The following is a 19,885-nucleotide window of genomic DNA, read 5'->3' as shown; positions in this document are numbered from 1 at the left end:
TTCCATACAGAATCTTTTTTGCTGTCTGAGCTGCAGTGCTTCGTGTTGCAATGCCTGCAAGACCTGCCTGCCCAAGTGAGTGCGCGGCATGGCTAACCCCGGCTGTTGGAGCTGCGCTCTGGCTTGGCAGAGCGCGACGTGCCCGTAAGTAGCCGCCTCACCACCGAGCTCTGCAGTCACCGCTGAGAACGCCACTGCACTGAACGAGATCAGTCTGCACCCTATTCCCTTCCATAAGTGAAGTGTTGGGGTTAAAGCCCCAGCCCTCAATGAGGGTCGGCATACAGATGATGTCCACAGCCAGGCAAAAACCCTCCAGATTGCTTTTCACCCAGGGTCTGGCCAGCCTTGGGTGGGAACTGATGAGGAGATCACCACCAGGTGCCCCTGCCTTCCACATTAACTTGGAGGTGGGCAAGAAGCCACCTCCGTAAGCGCTGACTCTGCTTGCACTGGAGTTGGGGGGTTTGTGTACACAGTGCATGTCCTGTGTGAGAATTCTGGTTGTCAGAAAGGCCCCTGACTGTGTATAGCAAGTGGAGTTCCCAGGATGGCAGGGAGAAAGATGAGTCCCAGCTACATAATTGGACTCATGGCCTGGTTAATTCCATCTCCCGTGGCTTGGACCCTTGGCCAGTCTTTGCATCCTATGCAGTGAGTGAGTGCTTATTCCTTATGCCACCCTCCAGTGGTTCAGCACCTTGGATCATTTGTGTATGATGTAAGAGTAGAGGGAGGAGTTTGGCTGCTAGTCTGCCTGTTAATGATAGTATCTTTCTATATTGGGCAAGCAGTCCACAAGAACTTGTTGCAGCTAGGGATGGAAGAAAAAAAATAACAATAAATGAAGCCTAGAAGCTGGCATGGATCAGTGTCAGCTCACGTGAAGTGTGTAGCAGGACCTGCTGCACACAAGGCCATCCCTGGCCAGTGCCTGAAGCAGAAGGTATCTATTTGCATTCTGCATTCCGCGAGTCAGGGCAGTCACGTTTTCCCAGTGCCTCACCAGTGACGAGTAAAGAACACACTGGAGGATTAACCACGCTGCAACAGCACGGGCTCAATACAATTTATTGGCAATACTAGTGTCGTACTCGGAAACCACAACCCTTTGTCAGAGTGTTAGTGTTAACTTGCATGATAAGTATCAGTGACCAGCTGTATCTGAAATATAGTTAAAGTGCCTAGAAATAATAGGCATCTTGGGAAAAAAAAAAAAAAAAAAGGAAAAGAAACTCATTCCACCCACTCAAGCCAACCTTTATAGATCTTGCTTCTTAAGCACAACTGATGATGTCCTGTGATTGTTATGTGGCCTTTAATGTAACCTCTACAGCAGCACACGGACAATGCAGTTCTCTCATTATGCACATGCTTTAGGATAGTTTATTTTAATGCTTTCAAATAAATATGTTCCATGCAGTACACCGCAATAAATAAGGAGCAGCAACTTTCGTATAGTACATCCATTCATAATGTAAGTCACCATGTGAAACACCACATCTAAAGTCTTTGGCCCAGTCCCATACAGTGAAGCACGCCACATCTGCACATAATCATATCTGGCTTCATATGGATTTAATAGGACCGTGCCAGAAGGGCCACGTGAGCACAAGTTTAACCAAGGGTTCCTAGCCATTAAATACAGCTACTAAGTAGTTAAAAGGCAACAACTAAACCCATAAAGGGTTGATTTGTCTTTTCTTTCTTACTTTTCAGACAGAAATATAAAGAATGAAAACGCTCTGGATATTTTCAGCCTTGCATGAAGCGGTATGATGGATGCGGAATGCTCTGAGCAGTGCTGCACATACATTGGCATCAAAAGCCTCTGCGAGACCGACTCCGCTCGCGGGGAGGCGGCTGCGCCGGCGAGGGCAGGCGCGGCTCCTCCTCCTCCTCTTCCTCCTCCTCTTCCTCCTCCTCCTCCCTAGGCCGACAGCTCCACCGCCCCTTCCTCCTCGCTGTCCGCCCGGTTGGCGCGGATCTCCACCAGCGTCCGTGCGAAGCGCGTCCACTCGTCGTTGTGCGGCACAGCCAGCTGGGGAGAAACCCACAGGGATTAGGGACCGCGCGTCTCTCTGGCCCCGGCTGGAGGCGGCTCCTGGAGGGGAGCTCCTGCCGCGCGCGGTGAGGGAGCGAGGCGCGGCCTCGCCAGCCTGCCCCGGGCTGCCTGGGCTGGGCTGGGCTGTGAGGCGCTGCCGAGCTCCCAGAACAAATCCCACGGCTCCCTGTCCAGGACCAGCCTTTGCAGGCAGCAGCAAAGAAAAAAAGCCTTTATCTGCTTGATTTTAAGGAAAAGTTTCTTGCTAGAGTGTTGTTGCAAAATCAACCCCTCAGTTAAAAGGTTGCAGACTATCCAAACTAAGGCGAGGTCTTGATCCCTGCAAGTGCGCCCAGGCCTGTGCACCTTCACCCCCATGACCCCTGGAAGCCGCCAGCCTCTGCCCGGCTGCCATCGCTTGCAGGACCCGCCTCGGTGTGCCCAAGGTCATGGGGCTTTGGCAGCACTGCACCCAAATGGTTCTCCTGAAGTTCATTAAAGCTCTTGATAGTAGAATAAGTATATTGTGTTATTTTCGTTACCCTCCTCCATGTTAAGGAATTCACAATTACAAGAAATGCCTTAGAATGGAAGTGTTATCCCGACTGGATACTGCATTCGTTACTGGCCTGATTTTTTATATCATCCCACGAGATCCATTTATGTTTAATACCATTGATATTGCTCATGAAGAGCCCTTGAACATGAGGCTTCAAGAGGGATGTGTGCTCTAAATAGCTAAACTTCCAGGCAAAATGCTTTAGTGTTATGGCAAAATAATACTGCAGTCATTTCCAGATGGATACAACACTGCAATTTCTGGAAGATGATGCAAGCTGGGATCGAGACATTAAAAAAAACAAGGCAAGTAGTTTTTTCAAACTCTGTTTTCATTAACTCAAATTCCAGAAAACAGCAACAAGCATCTAGGTGAACCATGCGCATTTTTACTGCCCTCTTGAAGCCCTGTGATCATGTCCTGAATATAAAATGAAAAAAACACTGTTTCAAGATACTGTGCAGTGCTTCGTACTGAAGAAAGCCACTCTTTGGAAACTACAGGGAAAATGTTTGGAAACAAACTGCAGTCCACCTCAGCAGGTGGATGCCTTCAGACTGAGTACAACCTGAGCTAATCCAGTTTGTGGTACTCAATCTGTACTGACTGACTTCTTTTAAAACACCACCAAAAATGCCATGCAGATGGCTGGCTGACTGTGTCCACTTGGCAGATTATAGGTGCTCATGAGGCTGTGTGGCACATGGGACTGGAATACAGTCAAACTGTCCTCTCCTTACACCCCGACAGCGATCTAACTGGAGACCAGGACGAAGATCTATTACAGAAACCAGCAAGCCCAGCTGGGGAAAGAGCTTATGTATACGCCCGGCGTAAACCACGCTGTGAAAGCTCCACATACACTGCTGCAAGCTCAAGGTTAATCGCACCAACGGGAATTTGCAATACTGGATCTAAACATCTCCTCTGTATCTCACTGGAGCCATTGAGTTCTTCAGCCATTTTGTACATGGCCTTGTCTCTACATCCAACAGTCTGGGGAAAAACATGTACCTGTAGTGCAGGTTTGGTCACAGCCACACTCTGGTACAAGCTGCTGTACAGTAACTTCATGGACAGTCCTGAGATCTCTCTATCATGGATACATGCAAAACCAGCTGTAAAGCAGCTTCCCTATTACTATCGCTTGTGTCCTAAAAGATTTTATTTCTTGTGATGTGTAGGGCACTAACATTTATCAAACTCTAGACTAAAACCATGAAATGAGTCTTACTTATTTCAAGCAGTAAAATTATTAAAGCAGAATAATATCCTAGGCAAAGGACTTAGCGAATTTAATAAAGCCTCATGTCTCCTTGTCTTTTAAAGTCCTAAACAGCATTACATTGTATTAAGTGGCTGAAGAAGACAATATGTCACTCTAAAAAAAAAAAAATAAAATAAATATATGATGCTGAGATCATTTAATTTCCTTTCCTCCGCAGCATGGCCACAGACAAATAAACCCAAAATCCAGCCTACTAAAACAACTTGGCATCTCAGCCTTGAAGCACCTCCGCACAAAGGGGCGCACGATCTGCGCTGCCATGAGCTGACAGCGTTGCGAGGCCTGCGCCCTATTTAATGGCTCCGGTCACAGAACAACTAGTGACTGATGCGAATACCTTCACCACAGAGGTGCAAGCACGCAGTGCCCACACACAATTTGATTATTTAGGATTTTGTCTTATTTTACCTTACCTAATCTCACGCACTGCATCATGCTTTCAGTGAGGGGCCAGTCCTGCTGACAGACTCTTAGTAGAATAAACTTCTCTAATGTAAATTCCTCAGGGATGCAGAGGGAAACCTTGGCAATAATGAAGTCAATGAAAATTTGACTTCTGTTCCTCCCCTAGTTCTTACTGTGAAGGTCCTAATACCAAACCATGATAGTAATACAGCAAAAGACCACAAATAAAAACAAAAACGTCCACAAATTCTGATTCAAATTCTTGTCTGAATTACTGCTCCCCTTCCAGTCATTTGCCACTCAAGTTCCTTCAGCCACACTGACACCCGCAAGCGCTGGAGGCCTGGGTCTGTCTCTGGAATCTACTTTTCAGTTTCTCTGCGCAAGTGTTTTCTGTAAATACTAGAGAAGGGGTGGATGAAATGAGGAGATACTGCATAGAAGAAAGGCAGAGGTTTAGAGCTCTATGAGTGTTCCTCACTCGTTTGGCTCTCTTGCCATTCTTCTGTCCACTTCCAGTTACTACAATGTAACACATGTTGAGTCCCAGTAGTCATGATGTCTATGCAGGGCAGAAATGTTCACCAAAGCACAATGACTTAATATAACAACTTACATTAATGTTTGGGTCAGAGCAGAACAAGAAAATAAATGCTATTAAGTGTTCGCCTTTGATCCCTTCACAAGGGAAGGTGAGTGCTACTCACACCTAATTAATTTACTCAAACTGCTTTAACTTCATTACAACTATACATTTTGGTTGTGTCAGATAGTAATTCTGATGAGGAAAACCCTAACATTCTGTGATTCTGTGATTCTGTGAAAGCCAGTATTATCAAAGCAAGGTGATGATGTCAGCCAAACTTGGTCTGTTAAGCTGTTAGAAGAGGGGTACTTCTGTCTTGGCTATTAAAATACCAAGGGAGTTCGGGCTGCAAGCCTAGTGATCTACAAGTCTGACTGCAAGTTTACACATCCAAATAAACCTGCCTCAGCCTGTGAAGTTACACATGCTCAGCTAGTTACAGGAGTGAGAATTTAGTGTAGGAAAACATCTTCTCAAGTTGTCAGGATGGTAATCCAATTTTAACTGGGTGAAGGTATTTAACTTGGGTCATTCATTTCTTAAAAAAAAACCCTGAAGTTTTCTTTATATGACTATCAACTTTTTTAGATCTCCTCCCCCAATTCACTTTGACAAGTTATTCTTCCAAAAGCACTCAGTTATCTATGAGCATCTGTAAGTACTTCCTACATGATAAATAATATATAACAAATAACAAAGACATGTAACTTACTAGACACATTTAAGACTTTATCACTTTAGTTCACAAACTGTTTTGCTTGATATACTTAAAACCCGATTTATGTGACGCAAACTCTCAGAATTGATTTTTCTATCACTTCCATTGCTATGATTTTAGACAAGCAGATTTTGGATGAGAAAAGATAACACCCCAGCACACTCCTCGTGCCTGAACGGTGCAGCACAAATAAGGTGGCTGGAAAAGGAAAGGCTCCTGGCAGCACCTCCCACCATGCAGCCTTCAGATCCCCACACAAGGCGAGTGCAGCTGAGCAAAGAGGGAGACTGGCTGTGCTGCACACGAGGGCTGATATCCACCAGCCACCATGAATATTCAGCACCAGAGAGGTGGATTGCCAATTTAGCAAGCCCAGGGGTGGCCTCCAGACAGTGACACTAAACCGATTTCTGCCTGTTCTGTGAGGCGTCACAGTTACCAGTTTACCTTACTACGGGTAAAATAACACCCATGTGGATCTTTCCCAGCCTGTGGTGCCTTAGTCCGCCCTAGGCACATACACGAAGGGAAGGCAACTTTTTACTGGGCAGAACAGAATACAAAGGGCCTAGAAAGTAGGACAATGGGATGCAACAGCAAAAGGATTGTAATTAGGAGCTGAGATCTCCCTGTCCTCTTGCTCTCCTCCTTCCAGTCTGCTAGAGGAGGCTGGCTTCTGGGCAGCTAGAAGCCCCTTGTCTTTAGCATCACTCTCACCCTCTTCTTTTTTGAGTGATAAAGTGTTGAGCTGTGCTTTCAAGACTGGAGAGGATCTAAACAACATCTAGATTTGGAAAGAAGAGATTTGGCTAGCTGGGTCACATAGGTCACCCCCAGTAGGTCCTTCCAGTTCATTTTTCAGAGTCATGGGGCTACAGCTGACTTTGAAGCAACAAGGCTTATAAAGTTTAAAGGTAAGAGTGTTCCAACTTGTGCCTGTACTCCACTGTAGATAAAGGATACAATGACCAGACCTAAGGGAAATGATCTTCCTGACAAGCACCTGGCTTTGCCTTGCCAATGTGTCATAACTGTAGGCCATTTATGAAGTGCATGACGAAACTGTATCTTGTGGTGCCACCACAGAGCCCTTAGATTTTTTAAACTTCTGTAGCTTCTTCATGTCGCCTCACCAAGAAGATGGTTTATGTGCATCTGGTGAGTAACAGAGCCCTCTCCCCTGGAGCCTCATCAGGCCAGCCAGGCACAGGTAGCATGAATGTGAGTTTCATCAGGAACACCCTCCTCCATCTTCTTGTCCAGGCAGAGAGTACCTCTGCATGCAGAGCTTCCAGTTCATACACCGGAGACCTTCCAAACAGAAACTGTATTTCCCTTGTTTTCCCAGAAATTATGCTATTAGCAGCTTCACTGAACACTACTACTTTTAAAACCACAAGACAGAACTCAGGTAAAGGAAATGCTCTGACTCGGCAACTCCTGATGCTGCCATTTGTGTCAGCTGGTGCTGGGCTCCCCAGGCAAGCAGAAGAGCAACAAAAACCAGCAACGACACAAATCAATATCAACTTCATTTTCAGAACACTTAACACATTCTAGTAATGTGCTCTTTTAAGTTAAATCTATTTAAAAAAAAAAAAAATATTTTGAGATCAAAAAAACCCCCTCCTTTGAATGTGCCTTTTAAAGGAATCTATCCAGAAGGCTGAAATAAGATATTACAACATATTTCAAGATTTTTGTATATTCCCCTCCTATCCATCTTTTTTATGGCTGAGATTGTTTCAGCTCAATTTGTCCAAATCTCTGTATAGCTTCAGTTTCCCTGAAAAACCACTTTCCAGCAAATGAATTATTCATTGAGGATATTTCACTTTATTCCTGGCTCCCTGCCCTCCCTGGAGCCTGTAAATCTTTGGGATGGGAGCCCAAAAACTCTTCCTGCCTTCATTTCTCCAGAGTCTTTTCCAGCACAGCTTTCCTCTGAGGGCTGGGGACTCTCCTGAGAAGGAGATAAAATGCAATTTCAGCAGCAGCAGTCTCCACCTTGGAGGAACCCATGTCCCTTAGTCTCAAAGGGAGCACCGTTGTGCATGTCCAATCCATTGTGTTTCCTGTTAATGACAGGTCAATCTACCTGTCACTCAGACACTGGTTCATAACCTGTGGCATAGATGACTAGTGAGAATATTGTGCAGTCCCAATCACCTTGTTAATAATCGGGGTTTTTTTTGTCTTCGCTCTGAGTTCAGACACCTCAAAGCAAAAATAGCCACTGAGGAATAACTTCTCGGACTGAGGGGTTGTCCTGAAGGGGTGGATTTTTCCAACCAGAGCAGCCTTTAATCACTCCTAACACTCATGTCCCATGGACCCCGGTGTAAAAGGAGAATCTGAAAATGAACCGTTACCCACAACGTGGAAGGCTCTGCCAGGGTCTGTGGTCTGCAGCCTGCCCGCGCCGCTCTCCTGCCACACGCTGTTTCCAATTAGACGTTTGCAGACGAGCCTGCATGGTGGTCCAAGATCTACTCCAAGGGTGACAGCAGTTCCCGAGTCAAAAATCTGTGACCCGTTCAAACAAATTTCATAGCAGGGCAATGCTTCCTTATTTTTGTACATAGAAAACCTTGTTCTGATCAAATTTGGTGGGTTTCTATAGCAAGGCACCATGCTCCTAGAGATCAGGAACTGTCTGATTAACATGCATCTTTTACTAGCTGTATTTGGGTTTCTTGCTGTTTGGAGGCAAAGGCTGATCTTATTTTAGACAATCCTGTTTACTTGTCTCTGCTTCAACGCAGCCATGTTTGCAAAAAATCTCACACCCAGCAGGGAAAATAAAAACTATATGAAAATTAATGTTCCTCTCCTCTCTAATATTGTCTGCTGCTATTATAACTTTTAGGAAAGGCAAGTTAAACACTCTTTGAAGTGTTAAGCTTCTAAGATAATTAAAGCTTAGAAAATATTCAGATTGAGTTTGTGGAAAACAGCAAGTCCGGTAAACTAACTTTAATGACTAAAATCTCAGACTTCACAGTAAGCTATTTGTGTATGTGGTTTATAATAATTTTTATTTTCTTTCAAATTGATAGCATCATCAAATAAACATAGCCTCAGGCAAATATAATTTTAGCGATTCTCTCTAGGTAGAATTTTTGTCAACCTATATTGTCCGCATCACCCTCTAAAATTAAGTGCTGTATTGAAAAGAAATCTGCTGCAAATACTTTATGTAATGGGTTAACATCTGAATGCAGTTATGACATGGTAGGTAAAAATACTTTTAGTGACGATAAAATGTAGCTACTTCTGTTCGATGTTTTCCAAATAGCAGAAGAGACAATCAGCCTGGTTTTCCAGGTAAAAGAGAGCACTTGCAGAATGAGGATTGCAATGCTTACAAATGTAAAACAAGAATTATAGTTGGGCTTTAAGCAACTGATCCTGTCTTCCAGAGTTCAACAGACATTTTATCACTATCACTGAGGTGAAAACAGATATGTAAATGTACATACTGAAGATCTGAACAGGCACACAGAGAGCAGGCAAGCACACACCTAGTCTGGCCCCAGTCTTGCCCCACAGAATCAACTGCAGACCGCCCTTGATATTTTTCGCAACCTATATGATTTTTTTTTTTTTTCCTGAAAAAGCCTATATTTTTCCAGGCAACACCCTATGCCACACACATGGATGGAAACAAAGTGGGAGGTAGTATGCAACGAAATGGCCACCAAAGTAACCGAGAGCACCCTTTTCACATAACTGTAGTACCACTGTATTTAACTCTTGGGAGAGCCGAGCATCACTGCTAACAATGGATGAAACCACTGGCAGGAACTCAAACCCCACATACTGCATGCAGATGATTTTAATAAGATACAGTGTTTAGACCACAAAGGATACACTCCAGAGTAGCTCTACATATATTTGTTTACTTAATTGAAGGGGTGGAATACCAAAGGCAGCCTAAATACTGCATTTATTTTACGCACAGCAGTAAGTCTAGTGTCACAGACACAGTATACACCACCCTTCTGTGAAGTTAATTACTTAGCCCTCATCTAGATTAATGTCTGTTGTGATTTATTTCTTTGCAATTCACCAGCAGGGCCTGATTTAACTAGTGCTACCATAGTAAAAAAGAAGACAAAATATTAGCTTATATGGTGAAAAAAGGCTTAATCTCCAACAGAAACTGAATCCATTTTCAGCAAACTTCCACTTTTTATCCTAAGAAGAACAGTAGCTGCTGAATTGTTAAATAGCTGCTGATAAAATACATTTTGAATACCAAGCAAACAATGGTGTTATTTTAATAATTTATATGTAATGTGCAAAGATACATGTATTAAAGGGCCTACCTAGGAACTCAAGCATTTGAACGTCCAGTAATTATTTTCTAAACGTAGTGCTTTTTGTCTGCAGCAGTCACCTTGATACCAGTCTAACAGAGGAAAGGACTAAAGCGTAGTCCGTAAATTATACATACATGACACACAAATGCATGTTAGCAGAACATTAAGACTGCAGACTGCAACACTTCAAAGATAGGAAATGCCAGAGTTAAGGCTAATTCCCTCAGTTCAAGCATGTTATTCATTTTGCATTATGATACTGTTTTTAATCTTAAGGGAAAAAAAAAAAAAAGAAAAAGTAAGAAACAACAAAACTTGTGCTGGAAGCAAAGACCAATTATGGAAAACTTCAGCCTGAAGGATTAAAACTGGATAGGGCATATGGAAAAAAAAAAACGAGGAAGTGGAAGGTATCTTTAATTGCAGACAACACTATAGTTCCACCCATAATATCAGAGGTGGATCAGGCTCCCCTGAACTGACTAGGAAGAATGATGTCCAAGCTATCAAATAGATGTTTTCCTCAACGTATCAGAATGTTGCACTTGATATTAACTACAGAGGATAAAATACTGAGTAATCACCGGTCATCTTGAAAAAGATAACTGAGAGTTGAAATCAGATTACTTTTGTCGCCTTAGATCACCTCTTATTTTTAAAATACAAACATTAAGCTGTAAGCTTATAGCCTGTTCTTAAGCACACCAGAGTGCTTTCACCAGCCACATTGTGGGGTTCCTCTCTTATAGATCTCTTCAAGTGATACTTTCAAATGCAGAGACTATTGGCCTGTTTAAGTCCTTAGGAAAAAAAACCCCAAAGATGTAATATAATAAATCAGCTACAGGAGCAGGAAGCCTCTGCAATCCTCCAGAAAAGCTAACAGCTTTGCTTGAGAAGAGGCGGTGCTCCGTGCAGCAAGGCGCCCGCGGTGCCCCCCTGCGTGGCTGCTCTGCAACGCCCCGGCTCTGCGGGCCCACCCTTCGCCTCCTGCGGGACCTCAGCCCTGCTCTGATTGCCAGGGTCCAAAGGCACTGAGCACACCCACAGTTTCTCACAGGAGTTTCAGGACATTTAATGCTTGGAGCTAAGGGATCAGGAGAATTCCTTCTCTTCCAAATTCTGTTATCAGTTCTTCTCATTGCACTAGAAAGCCTAAAAATACCAAATGGATCAAAACTAGAAGGTAAGGAGCTTTCCACCTATTGTTCTTTCCAATATCTACATTTTTTTTACTGACAACTACATTGATTGGAAGAACCCTCTCATCATTTTGACTTAAAATACTAGAGCTTCAGACTGGGGTAAGCAGCTGCACTGGCAAAGGTGCCTCCCTGAAAGCTCAGCTGAGCGATGGGCTGTTGGCTCAGAGAAGAAATAAACCATAGTGTCTTCTCCTCTGCTTGCTTCCTTTCCAAACAAAGCCGGCCATGTCCATGGCTTGACTCATGCCAGGAACTCTGGCAGAACAGGAACTGTAAAGGACTTTTGCCATGGTCTTCTGACTATTACTAGTCTACTATTACTGTCTATTACTTAACGGTATGAACATTTTTCTGTAACACTTCTTTTTACATCAGAAAGAGGGTTAAAAACTTTCAGAGAAGATATCATCCCCAGATTAACCACATATTTAAAATATATGCTCCATGGCACTATTAACATGCCTTGACTTCAGCTCTGTCCCTCACTGGTGTTCCAGGATGCAGGGTCGGGATGGGACAGACCAGCTAAAGCATTCATTCACCCTCAACAGCCTCACCTACAACTACCATGGAAGGCCTGGACAAAGATGATCTTTTCCACTGAGCCTGTTGGAAGGTTTTCAGGAGAAGCAGTAACTGAGGAGCTAGCAGTGAAGCCACTGGTAGCATCACGGCACTAAATGCAGTGACCAGCCTGCTACATCTGATCTGGAGCCTGCCCTTCTCCTTTCTCTCTTGCCCTTTACAGCATTTCCCCAGCGCTAATATTGTCCCATACAGCTCTCCCTTCTCCCCCTCCGGCAGGCTTTACTGTGCAGAAAGGGAATGATCTCTTCCAGCTTCTCTTCTGTTGCTCTCATCGCTTCATTATCTGAGTGCCTTCTAATAGTGCACTAAGCTACATGATTAACTCCCGTCACATGTGGCTAGTTCTCTCTGATCCTCTCCACAGGAGGAGGATCTGGGCCTTTGCAAGGGAAAAGGAAACATACGTCGGCTTTACAAGTAGTGTGCAAATGAATAAAAAGGACCGCAGCCAGATTTTGGTTGGTTGGTTCACTGCTCAAGTTTTTTATTTCATATCATAGGACTTGAGGAATTCTTATCAAAGATGATTTATCACACTGGAAACTCGTGTCTTTTTACCCCATAAAATTCTCTGGGAACCTAGTAAGCTATCCCTGGAGAGCTACTGAAATATTTCATCATAAGCAAATGGAAGGTAAAAATAAAGAATTCAATTTCTAGCATGACTATTTATCCCCCTCCCCAATTCTGTTTTGTCTAATGCCCATTTAATTCCTCTGTCTAATCAACACAGGAGAGAAAGGGTCTCTGTTAAAAACCTGGTGCTTCTTCCTTTAGTTTTAACAAGTAATATTATGGTAGTAAACTGAAAGTGGAATTTCATGCTCATTTACATATGCAGTGGAACAGAAGAAACTCTGTTGTCACCAAGAATGGAATAGGCAGGAGAGTGACCCTGGCACCAAGTGTGACCCATGGCTGTATCACAAAAAAGCACATCACAAAATCCTGCTGGTGGGCTCCACCATCCCTACCTGCTCTGGAACATCAGCCTTCTGAAGTTAAAAATATTAACCTAATTTCTGACACAAATGAATACATGGCCAACTTGCAGCCACAGGCGCTGATAGCAGCGTGTCCTCTGCTTCACTAGTTCTCCCTCTCGGGCCCCAAGCACTCCTATCTCTGCAAGTACACAATGAATCATCTGTATTGCCACCAGGCTCAGAATTCCTTGAAGAACACAGAGTTCTTCACTCTCTTTCTACAGGCTACTCTCCCAGTAGCCCAGATGCACGTCTCCCTGAGAAGTTTCACGTGTTCTTTTCAAAAATACAACTTTTTAAACAAGAGGGGAAATAATTCTGAGGTCATCTTTTAAATAGCATCATTTTTATGAAGCTGCTTTGTAAGCCAGAAGGCCACAACAAAGGTGACTGAGAAGGGCGGGGAGGCAGCTACACCACATGATGTGCAAGAGGTAGCAGGGACAGGAAAGCACAGGGCCCCAGAACAGCACTGGAGATAAAGAGCTCCAGCCCTCAGTGGCCAGCCCTGGGTAAGCCAGATGAGTTAGATCATGGCTCAGTCTTCCCTCTTGAAAAGTACTTCCTTAATAAAGATTATTATAAGGAGCACGGTCCCCCATTCCAGCTTACTCAAGTACCAAAACAGACTGAAAGAACAAGGTAACTCATATCCTTTTGCTTTTCTTACCAGAGGAGCACGCAGCCATGAGCAGGAGTGCACCGGGGCACTCCCAGATGGACCCACCCCTGCCTGCATGTAGCCAAGCCTCCTTTCAAACTGCACCAGTATACACAGGCTTGGCTTTAACTTAGCCACATTGGTTTTCCACAGGAGAATAAACCAGTGCTTCCATAAAGACCCCAAAGCATTCACAGTAACCTACAGTAATGAATATTGTAATGAGAAACACAAGTATTTAGGGTGATAATGACTGGACTTTGCTCTACTTAGATCAGCTCACCCCCTATGGAGGCTGCCAAAGCTTAAAGATTTTATCACCCTAGTAATCAGCAATGGGTAATGGCCTTCATAAAACACAGTAATTAAATTGACTGATTTCAAACTAGTGCATTTTTTTCATTAGGGAGTTCTTATTTAACCTACTTCAAAAATCCCTTTTTTGAATACTGGCTATATCAGTCAAAATTCAGATGATGAAGGATGAAGAGCTTGTTCTGTTCAGTATTTCAGATATTATTGAAGTAAAAAGCTGGAGCTCCTAGTATTCACTTTCTGGGAGTTTTTTTGCTTGTTGTTTTTTTTTTTTTTTTTTTCCTTTCTTTTTTTCCCCATCTCTAAGAGCTTCCAGTTTTAAAAGTCTCCCAAGACTGAACATTATAAAACTGGGGGTGGAAAGCAAATCAAAACCTTAGCTCTCTACATTTTCCAATAACTCTTAAGAGATTCTGCTTTGTTAAAACATGCTTTTAAAATTCTCTGAGGCTGCGTTCCAACCTCCCTAGCAAAAATATCAGTGGTGAAATTCAGGCATTGCCTCACTATCCACTGAATTATCCTTTATGCCTGGATTGCGCATGTTATTGTAACTATTGTATCTTACTTGATCTTTGAATGCTTTTGAACAAAACTTAGTTGTTTTCACAACTCTTTTATTATTGCTCAAATTTGCCTTCACGATACGTGTGTGAGCCATTTATCTGTGTTCCAAGAATACGTGTGACTCAACACAGATTTTATTAAAATTATTTTCTGGCAAGTCTCAGCTCTGCTTTTGTGTCAAAACCATTTCTTAACTCAATATATGCTCTGCAGGAGCTTTATGATGGCAAAAGTAAACCTACTAGAAAATCTACCTGCATAACTACATGACACAAAACTGAGTTTCATATTTCTCTCTATGGGCTACAGCAGTTTTTAAGTGCATGAAGGAGCTGCTGCATATGTTTTCCATAAATATCATATCCATATCACATCCATGAAACATATAGTGAAACACAGGGATCTCAAGACAGAAGTACAAAGTATCAACCCTTCTCCACTCTAACCAGAAAAATAAGTGACTCAATTGCCATGCTGAAATGTGAGAGTTGGTCACAAATATGCACCTCTCTCTGTCTAGAACCCTAGGAATCTCCGAGCAGCTGTTAAAGGCTTCTGCAATTGAAGGAGATCATTTAGAGGTGCCAGTGAAATATGCCTTACTGTACCACTTCATCTACATATTTCAGGCAGTTGCCTGCTCCTCCCTCACTGGACATGTACATGGAAATGAGACACAGGATGAACACCCATCGTGGAGCAAATGGGGACGTAGCAGACCTAAAAGGGCTTAAGGAGATATTAACTTTGAAACCTATCAAAGTCACATAAACTTCAAAAGGAGGACAGAAATAGTAACTGTGTACAGAATCCCAGGTAACTGCTTTCTTTGGCAGAGCCAGCTTTCCTGGATGGTCTAGAGAAAGACCTTTTCTCACTCTTCTCCAGTTCCACCTGTCACACTAGTCACCCTTTGAAAGCACGACTAGAATCAACTGTCTGCCAACAGTCAAAGAGATGCAATAGTTTGTCCTGTGACTAGTTTAACAAAATAATGTAGAGTAATAAGCTCCCTGTGATTACAGTTTTATCTCCGCAATCCTGTGCTGCAAGCTTACATTATATTTTATTACAAACAAATAACAAATTATTACAGGTTCTATCTACTTATTCACAGTGCAAGCTGAATATGACCTGGAAGAGATTAATGGAAAAAAAATTCAAGAAGTAATGGAAGGTGGATGAGAAGCTCTCTTTGCTTCTTTCACAACCAAAGGTGCAAAGAGCATGCTCAATAAGCCAGGTAAGCAACAAACATGGTTGTTAGAGGATATTTATGACAGCGGCAACTGTGTAACATCACTGGAGCATGCACAATGGGAGCAGGCTTTCTAGACAATATATCTACAAAAGAGACATGCAGTTAGGTCTACCTATCAATCATCTGGACATGTGAATAAATCTGTAGCCAGCGGTCCATGTTCTGTTAAAATCAACTTCTACCGCACAGAAAACTTGAAAACTTGCAGCCCAGTAAATAAGCCACAAGACTACAGAAGCTAAAATACGTTACACGTACTACCACAAGAATAATATCTTAATTGCTAGACCAGCAAAGGTTTGGATACTTAGATCTTACAGAGAGTGAAGTGTATTTGCAATGACAGGTTATATTCTCTGGTTAAGTTACATAGGCTTAAGATGCCATCACACTGAAACAATCAGATTTTTGTGCATTTTGTTTGTTTGGGGTTTTATTTCATTTTGTAACTTACATTCTTTAAATCAGTAGTTACTGATCCACAAGAGCAGATCTATATGGACTACTTAAGTCTCCTCTTCCCTGCAAGCATGCATGTAACTCCCATTAATGCTAATGGGCACAAAGCACATGCATTGAGGAGAAAATAGACCCCTCACTGTGAAAATAAATGTGTTCAGTTATTTTCAGACACGATGCTGAAATCAAACAACTAAAAGTACATACTCTCAGGAGATAACATTATACAGCCTAACTGAAAATCTCACCATTATTTTTAACTCTCTGGTCATGGGCCCTGCCATGTTCTTCATGTTTCTGCCATTTCTTTCTTCAGCCCTTCTGCCCTAAAGACTATGACTAGGCAACATATCAAAAAGGGCCAAATCCTAAAATCTTACAGAAGCAGAACAGCCCTGATCTCACACTCCTTGCCTTTATGAAGGATGCAAGGTTAGGCCTCGTGCCTTACATTTTTCACTTAGGCCATACAATGTTTTCTCTTTAAAAGAGTGGGTAAAAGCATAAGTAAAAGGCCATACAATGTTTTCTCTTTAAAAGAGTGGGTAAAAGCATAAGTAAAACATAAGGGGTAAAAGCAGCAGTAAACCTTACTGTTCTCTAGAATGGTTCCTTAAAACTGTGATAAATATACCAAAGTAAAAAATCCTATCACTTAAAATTTATTCCTTAACAATTTGATATCCTGCTGTTTTCTGCTCTGATCAAAATTCATGGAGTCATTTCTGTCTGTTCAAACAGGTAAGCAAAATTGCTTATATACTAATGTGAAATTCAGCGACGCTGTGCTTTATCATAGTACAAATACAATCACTTTTCTTTTCTGAATGAACCAACGTTTTATGAATTTACAGCTGATCTAATGTGATATTTGTAACAGTCATGAGAAAATAAAGTTTTTGAAAAGGGTGTAGTGTAAGTGAAGCATTAATGGTTTTGGTGAGTGTATCGAGGGTCTTTGTAATGTGGCCTGCTGACTTCCTAATGAGAGTAATCACAACTATCTTCCCAAATCAGAGAGATGCACTTCCAAAGAAGTGGATATTACTGAGTTACCAGCCAGGCAGGGATGAGTTCTTCCAGTGATGAGGCCTTTTCAGAAGTTGATGCTGTAGGAGACAGGTAGAGTGCTTTTGCTGGAAGGCCTACGGTCACAGCTTAGTGTCAGGCTTTGCAATGCTGCTGGGTCAAACACGAAACCGAGGTTCTGCCAGGTGCTGTGCAGCCCACCTCCCAGCCCCTCGCCCCCAGCCATGGGCTCACCCAGCTACTCCCACACCGAGTTAGTTCGTGGAGAAAAATACTCCAAGGAAAAGGAAATCAATCAAATGAGTCAATACTTCTCTTGCTGCTCTATCTCCCTCCCCACAAGGTGGGTGGTGACAATCACTGCTCCTGGCACAAAACCGGGCAGTGAGGGATATGGGTCAGGATGGCCAGCTGGCAGGAGTGAAGGACTGTTCCTCTGAAACTGTCAGACCAGCCCTGTCATAACCCAGGATCAAACCCATATGCAAAGGACAGTCAAAGAAGGACCCCAGTTCAGCCAAGGAACAGGCTGGTGTCTGCACACTGAAGCGAAGAGAGACCCTTAAAGGCTGCCATGTTTCTGCCAGAGGCTTCCAAAAGTGCACGTGGATGCTCTGAATCCCCTGTGTGTCATGTCCTAGGACAGCAAAGCACAAAATAACTCATCATAGAGCTCTTTATGGACTGGCACAGAGGGTAAATGACTGAAAAGGCTGCCATTCACTGTACAAGCCCTTGGTTCCAGGCTCTCAAGCTGCAAAGTATTTCTGCATCTCACTTAAGGCTTGATAATGACAAGAGTTGTGCTGGATAATATATGAGCACCCTTCTTTTTCAAACCAGAAAAAGGCACTAACAGTGCGGCAGCCCTGATAGAATCTGAAGCTGCTGCAGCCCAGACCACCTCCCCTAAATTTGGTACAGCAATTACTACAGCGACTGATAAAGCTAAAATGAAACAGGCAACAAATTAATGAGCTCCTTCAGTTATTATAGAAGAGAAGGATGGGTGCCAATGGCCCATGACCTGTCAGCAGCCATGTGGATGGACATCCATCTGCCTGCGTCCATATGCAGCCGAGCTGGAGATGCTTGGGAGCTGCATGGGCAGGGCATGCAACATCCACAGAGCAGAAAACTTTATGTAACACTGATCTGGACTTGCATAAATAAGCACTGTTGAACTACTCACTTTTCTTTTTCCTTTTCCAGTAATAGAAGCCTGTCTTTCTTTTTGATCCGAGTGTGTCACTGTGACTCATTTTGCAAGTTGAAGTCTGATTACACAGAGGAAAGACCAAAAACTTAAATATTACTTCTTCTGCAGAGATCACTAAATCTATTTTCTTCTGAGTGAACATGCAGGGATAAACAATCCTGTGAATGATTTGGTGTATGATATGCAAAAAGAGACATTTCTACAGCCTGTCTAGACTCTCAGACAAGATCAGACTGTGCTGTCATCAAAGACATTTCCACAGCCTGTCGTATTACTTGAGAAACAGAAAAATCACCTTTTCGGAACAGTCATGCAAAAATGAAAAATAAATAAAAACAGCCTGACCTGCCAGTGTCATAGTGGAAATCTGAGCGCAGTAACCTTAGACAATTTAGAAATCATGCTAACAATAGAGCAAGAAATTTCAGCAAACATTTGTGAGGAAAGGCAACTCCTGCACAACTGAATACAATCCAAAAATATGAGTCATGCACAAACAATTTTGCTATGGGCCATAAAATCACTTTATGAGAGTTACAGATAATTCTGTATGTATTCTATAATGTTTCCCTACTGTGTAGAGATGGATATCTCTGTATCCTATCACAGATAATGATGGAAAACAAATTCTCTACATAAAAGCTGACTGCTCGGAGATTCACCCGTAACTGTTCCCAGGGACTGTACTGCTGACGTAACACTTTACACTGCACTCATCAACAAGAGCTAGGTTCCATCCGTGCCAAACCTGCTGCAGTTCAGATGGTTTTTATGAGATGTAGCAGGGTGCACTGAGCAGCCTTAGACACAGAACATGCATCCTGCCACTTCTCAGCACCTACATACTCTTTATCACACACACACACCTACCACCCTCCACAATGACACTTCTCATTTCTTCCTGTTACTGCTTTTGCACATATTTGGACATATTCAGCATTAGTCAGTATTAAAAAAAACTCAGATGTATTCTCTGGATGTCATGCTGAGAAAAATCTACAGCATTAAGCCAGTTGTGAAAGAAGAGATACTGGAGCAGGAAAGGTGAACCTTTCAGGACCAGCTCCAGAACAAACAGCCTCTTTTTGCACCTCTATTTTCCTCATCATATTCCTTTGTAACTTTTTTCAGTTGTATCCACAGAACCATTAAAAAAGTTTTAAAACCCCTAAAAACTTTAAAAAAAGACTTCTCTCATGAGACTTTAACTGGTTAACTCTTTTGCAAGGTACCTTTACGACTAACACACTGTTGGCAAGCCAAAATTAATGGGGACTCCACTGAAAGAAATCTGGTTTGTTCTTTGAAGGTGTGCTACTCATGTGTTATGATACATGATCTTTTCTCAAACCTGGCTGTGAAATTCTCCAGGAGACAAGCTTAAAAAACCCCAACCAAACAATATCAATACCTCTCCAACGTCATAGATCCATATGCGGCCCTCTGAATCACCAACTGCCACCTCCTTCCCAGCCTGGGCCCAGCGGACACGGTTGAGGGCAGAAGCTCCTTCTATGGTGACGCTGGCTGTGGGAACCTAACGAAACAACAGGAACAGGAAGGACAATAAAATCAAGCTGCCTGGGAACCCAGGGGTCAGTTTCGAATGTCCTGCTTAGCTGGGTGAGTCACAAGACCCGTGGCATTGCTGGAAGTAGCATACAACCATC

General features: G+C 42.9%; 1 protein-coding gene across 1 annotated transcript; it reads right to left on the bottom strand.

Annotated features, from left to right (window-relative positions):
• Positions 1-1,930: 1,930 nt before the first annotated feature.
• LOC103769037 (cytoplasmic dynein 1 intermediate chain 1-like) lies at positions 1,931-19,752 on the bottom strand (the record flags this gene model as incomplete). The annotated part of the gene is made up of 2 exons (XM_008936209.1): positions 1,931-2,041; positions 19,627-19,752. Coding segments are annotated over 2 exons (237 nt in total), but the record flags the coding sequence as incomplete, so codon positions are not given.
• Positions 19,753-19,885: the final 133 nt, after the last annotated feature.

Source organism: Merops nubicus, unplaced genomic scaffold, assembly GCF_000691845.1.
Source record: "Merops nubicus isolate BGI_N331 unplaced genomic scaffold, ASM69184v1 scaffold19412, whole genome shotgun sequence".
Taxonomy (NCBI): Eukaryota; Metazoa; Chordata; class Aves; order Coraciiformes; family Meropidae; genus Merops; species Merops nubicus.
Note: the sequence above shows the minus strand (reverse complement) of the source record. Positions and strands in the feature narration are given on the sequence as shown.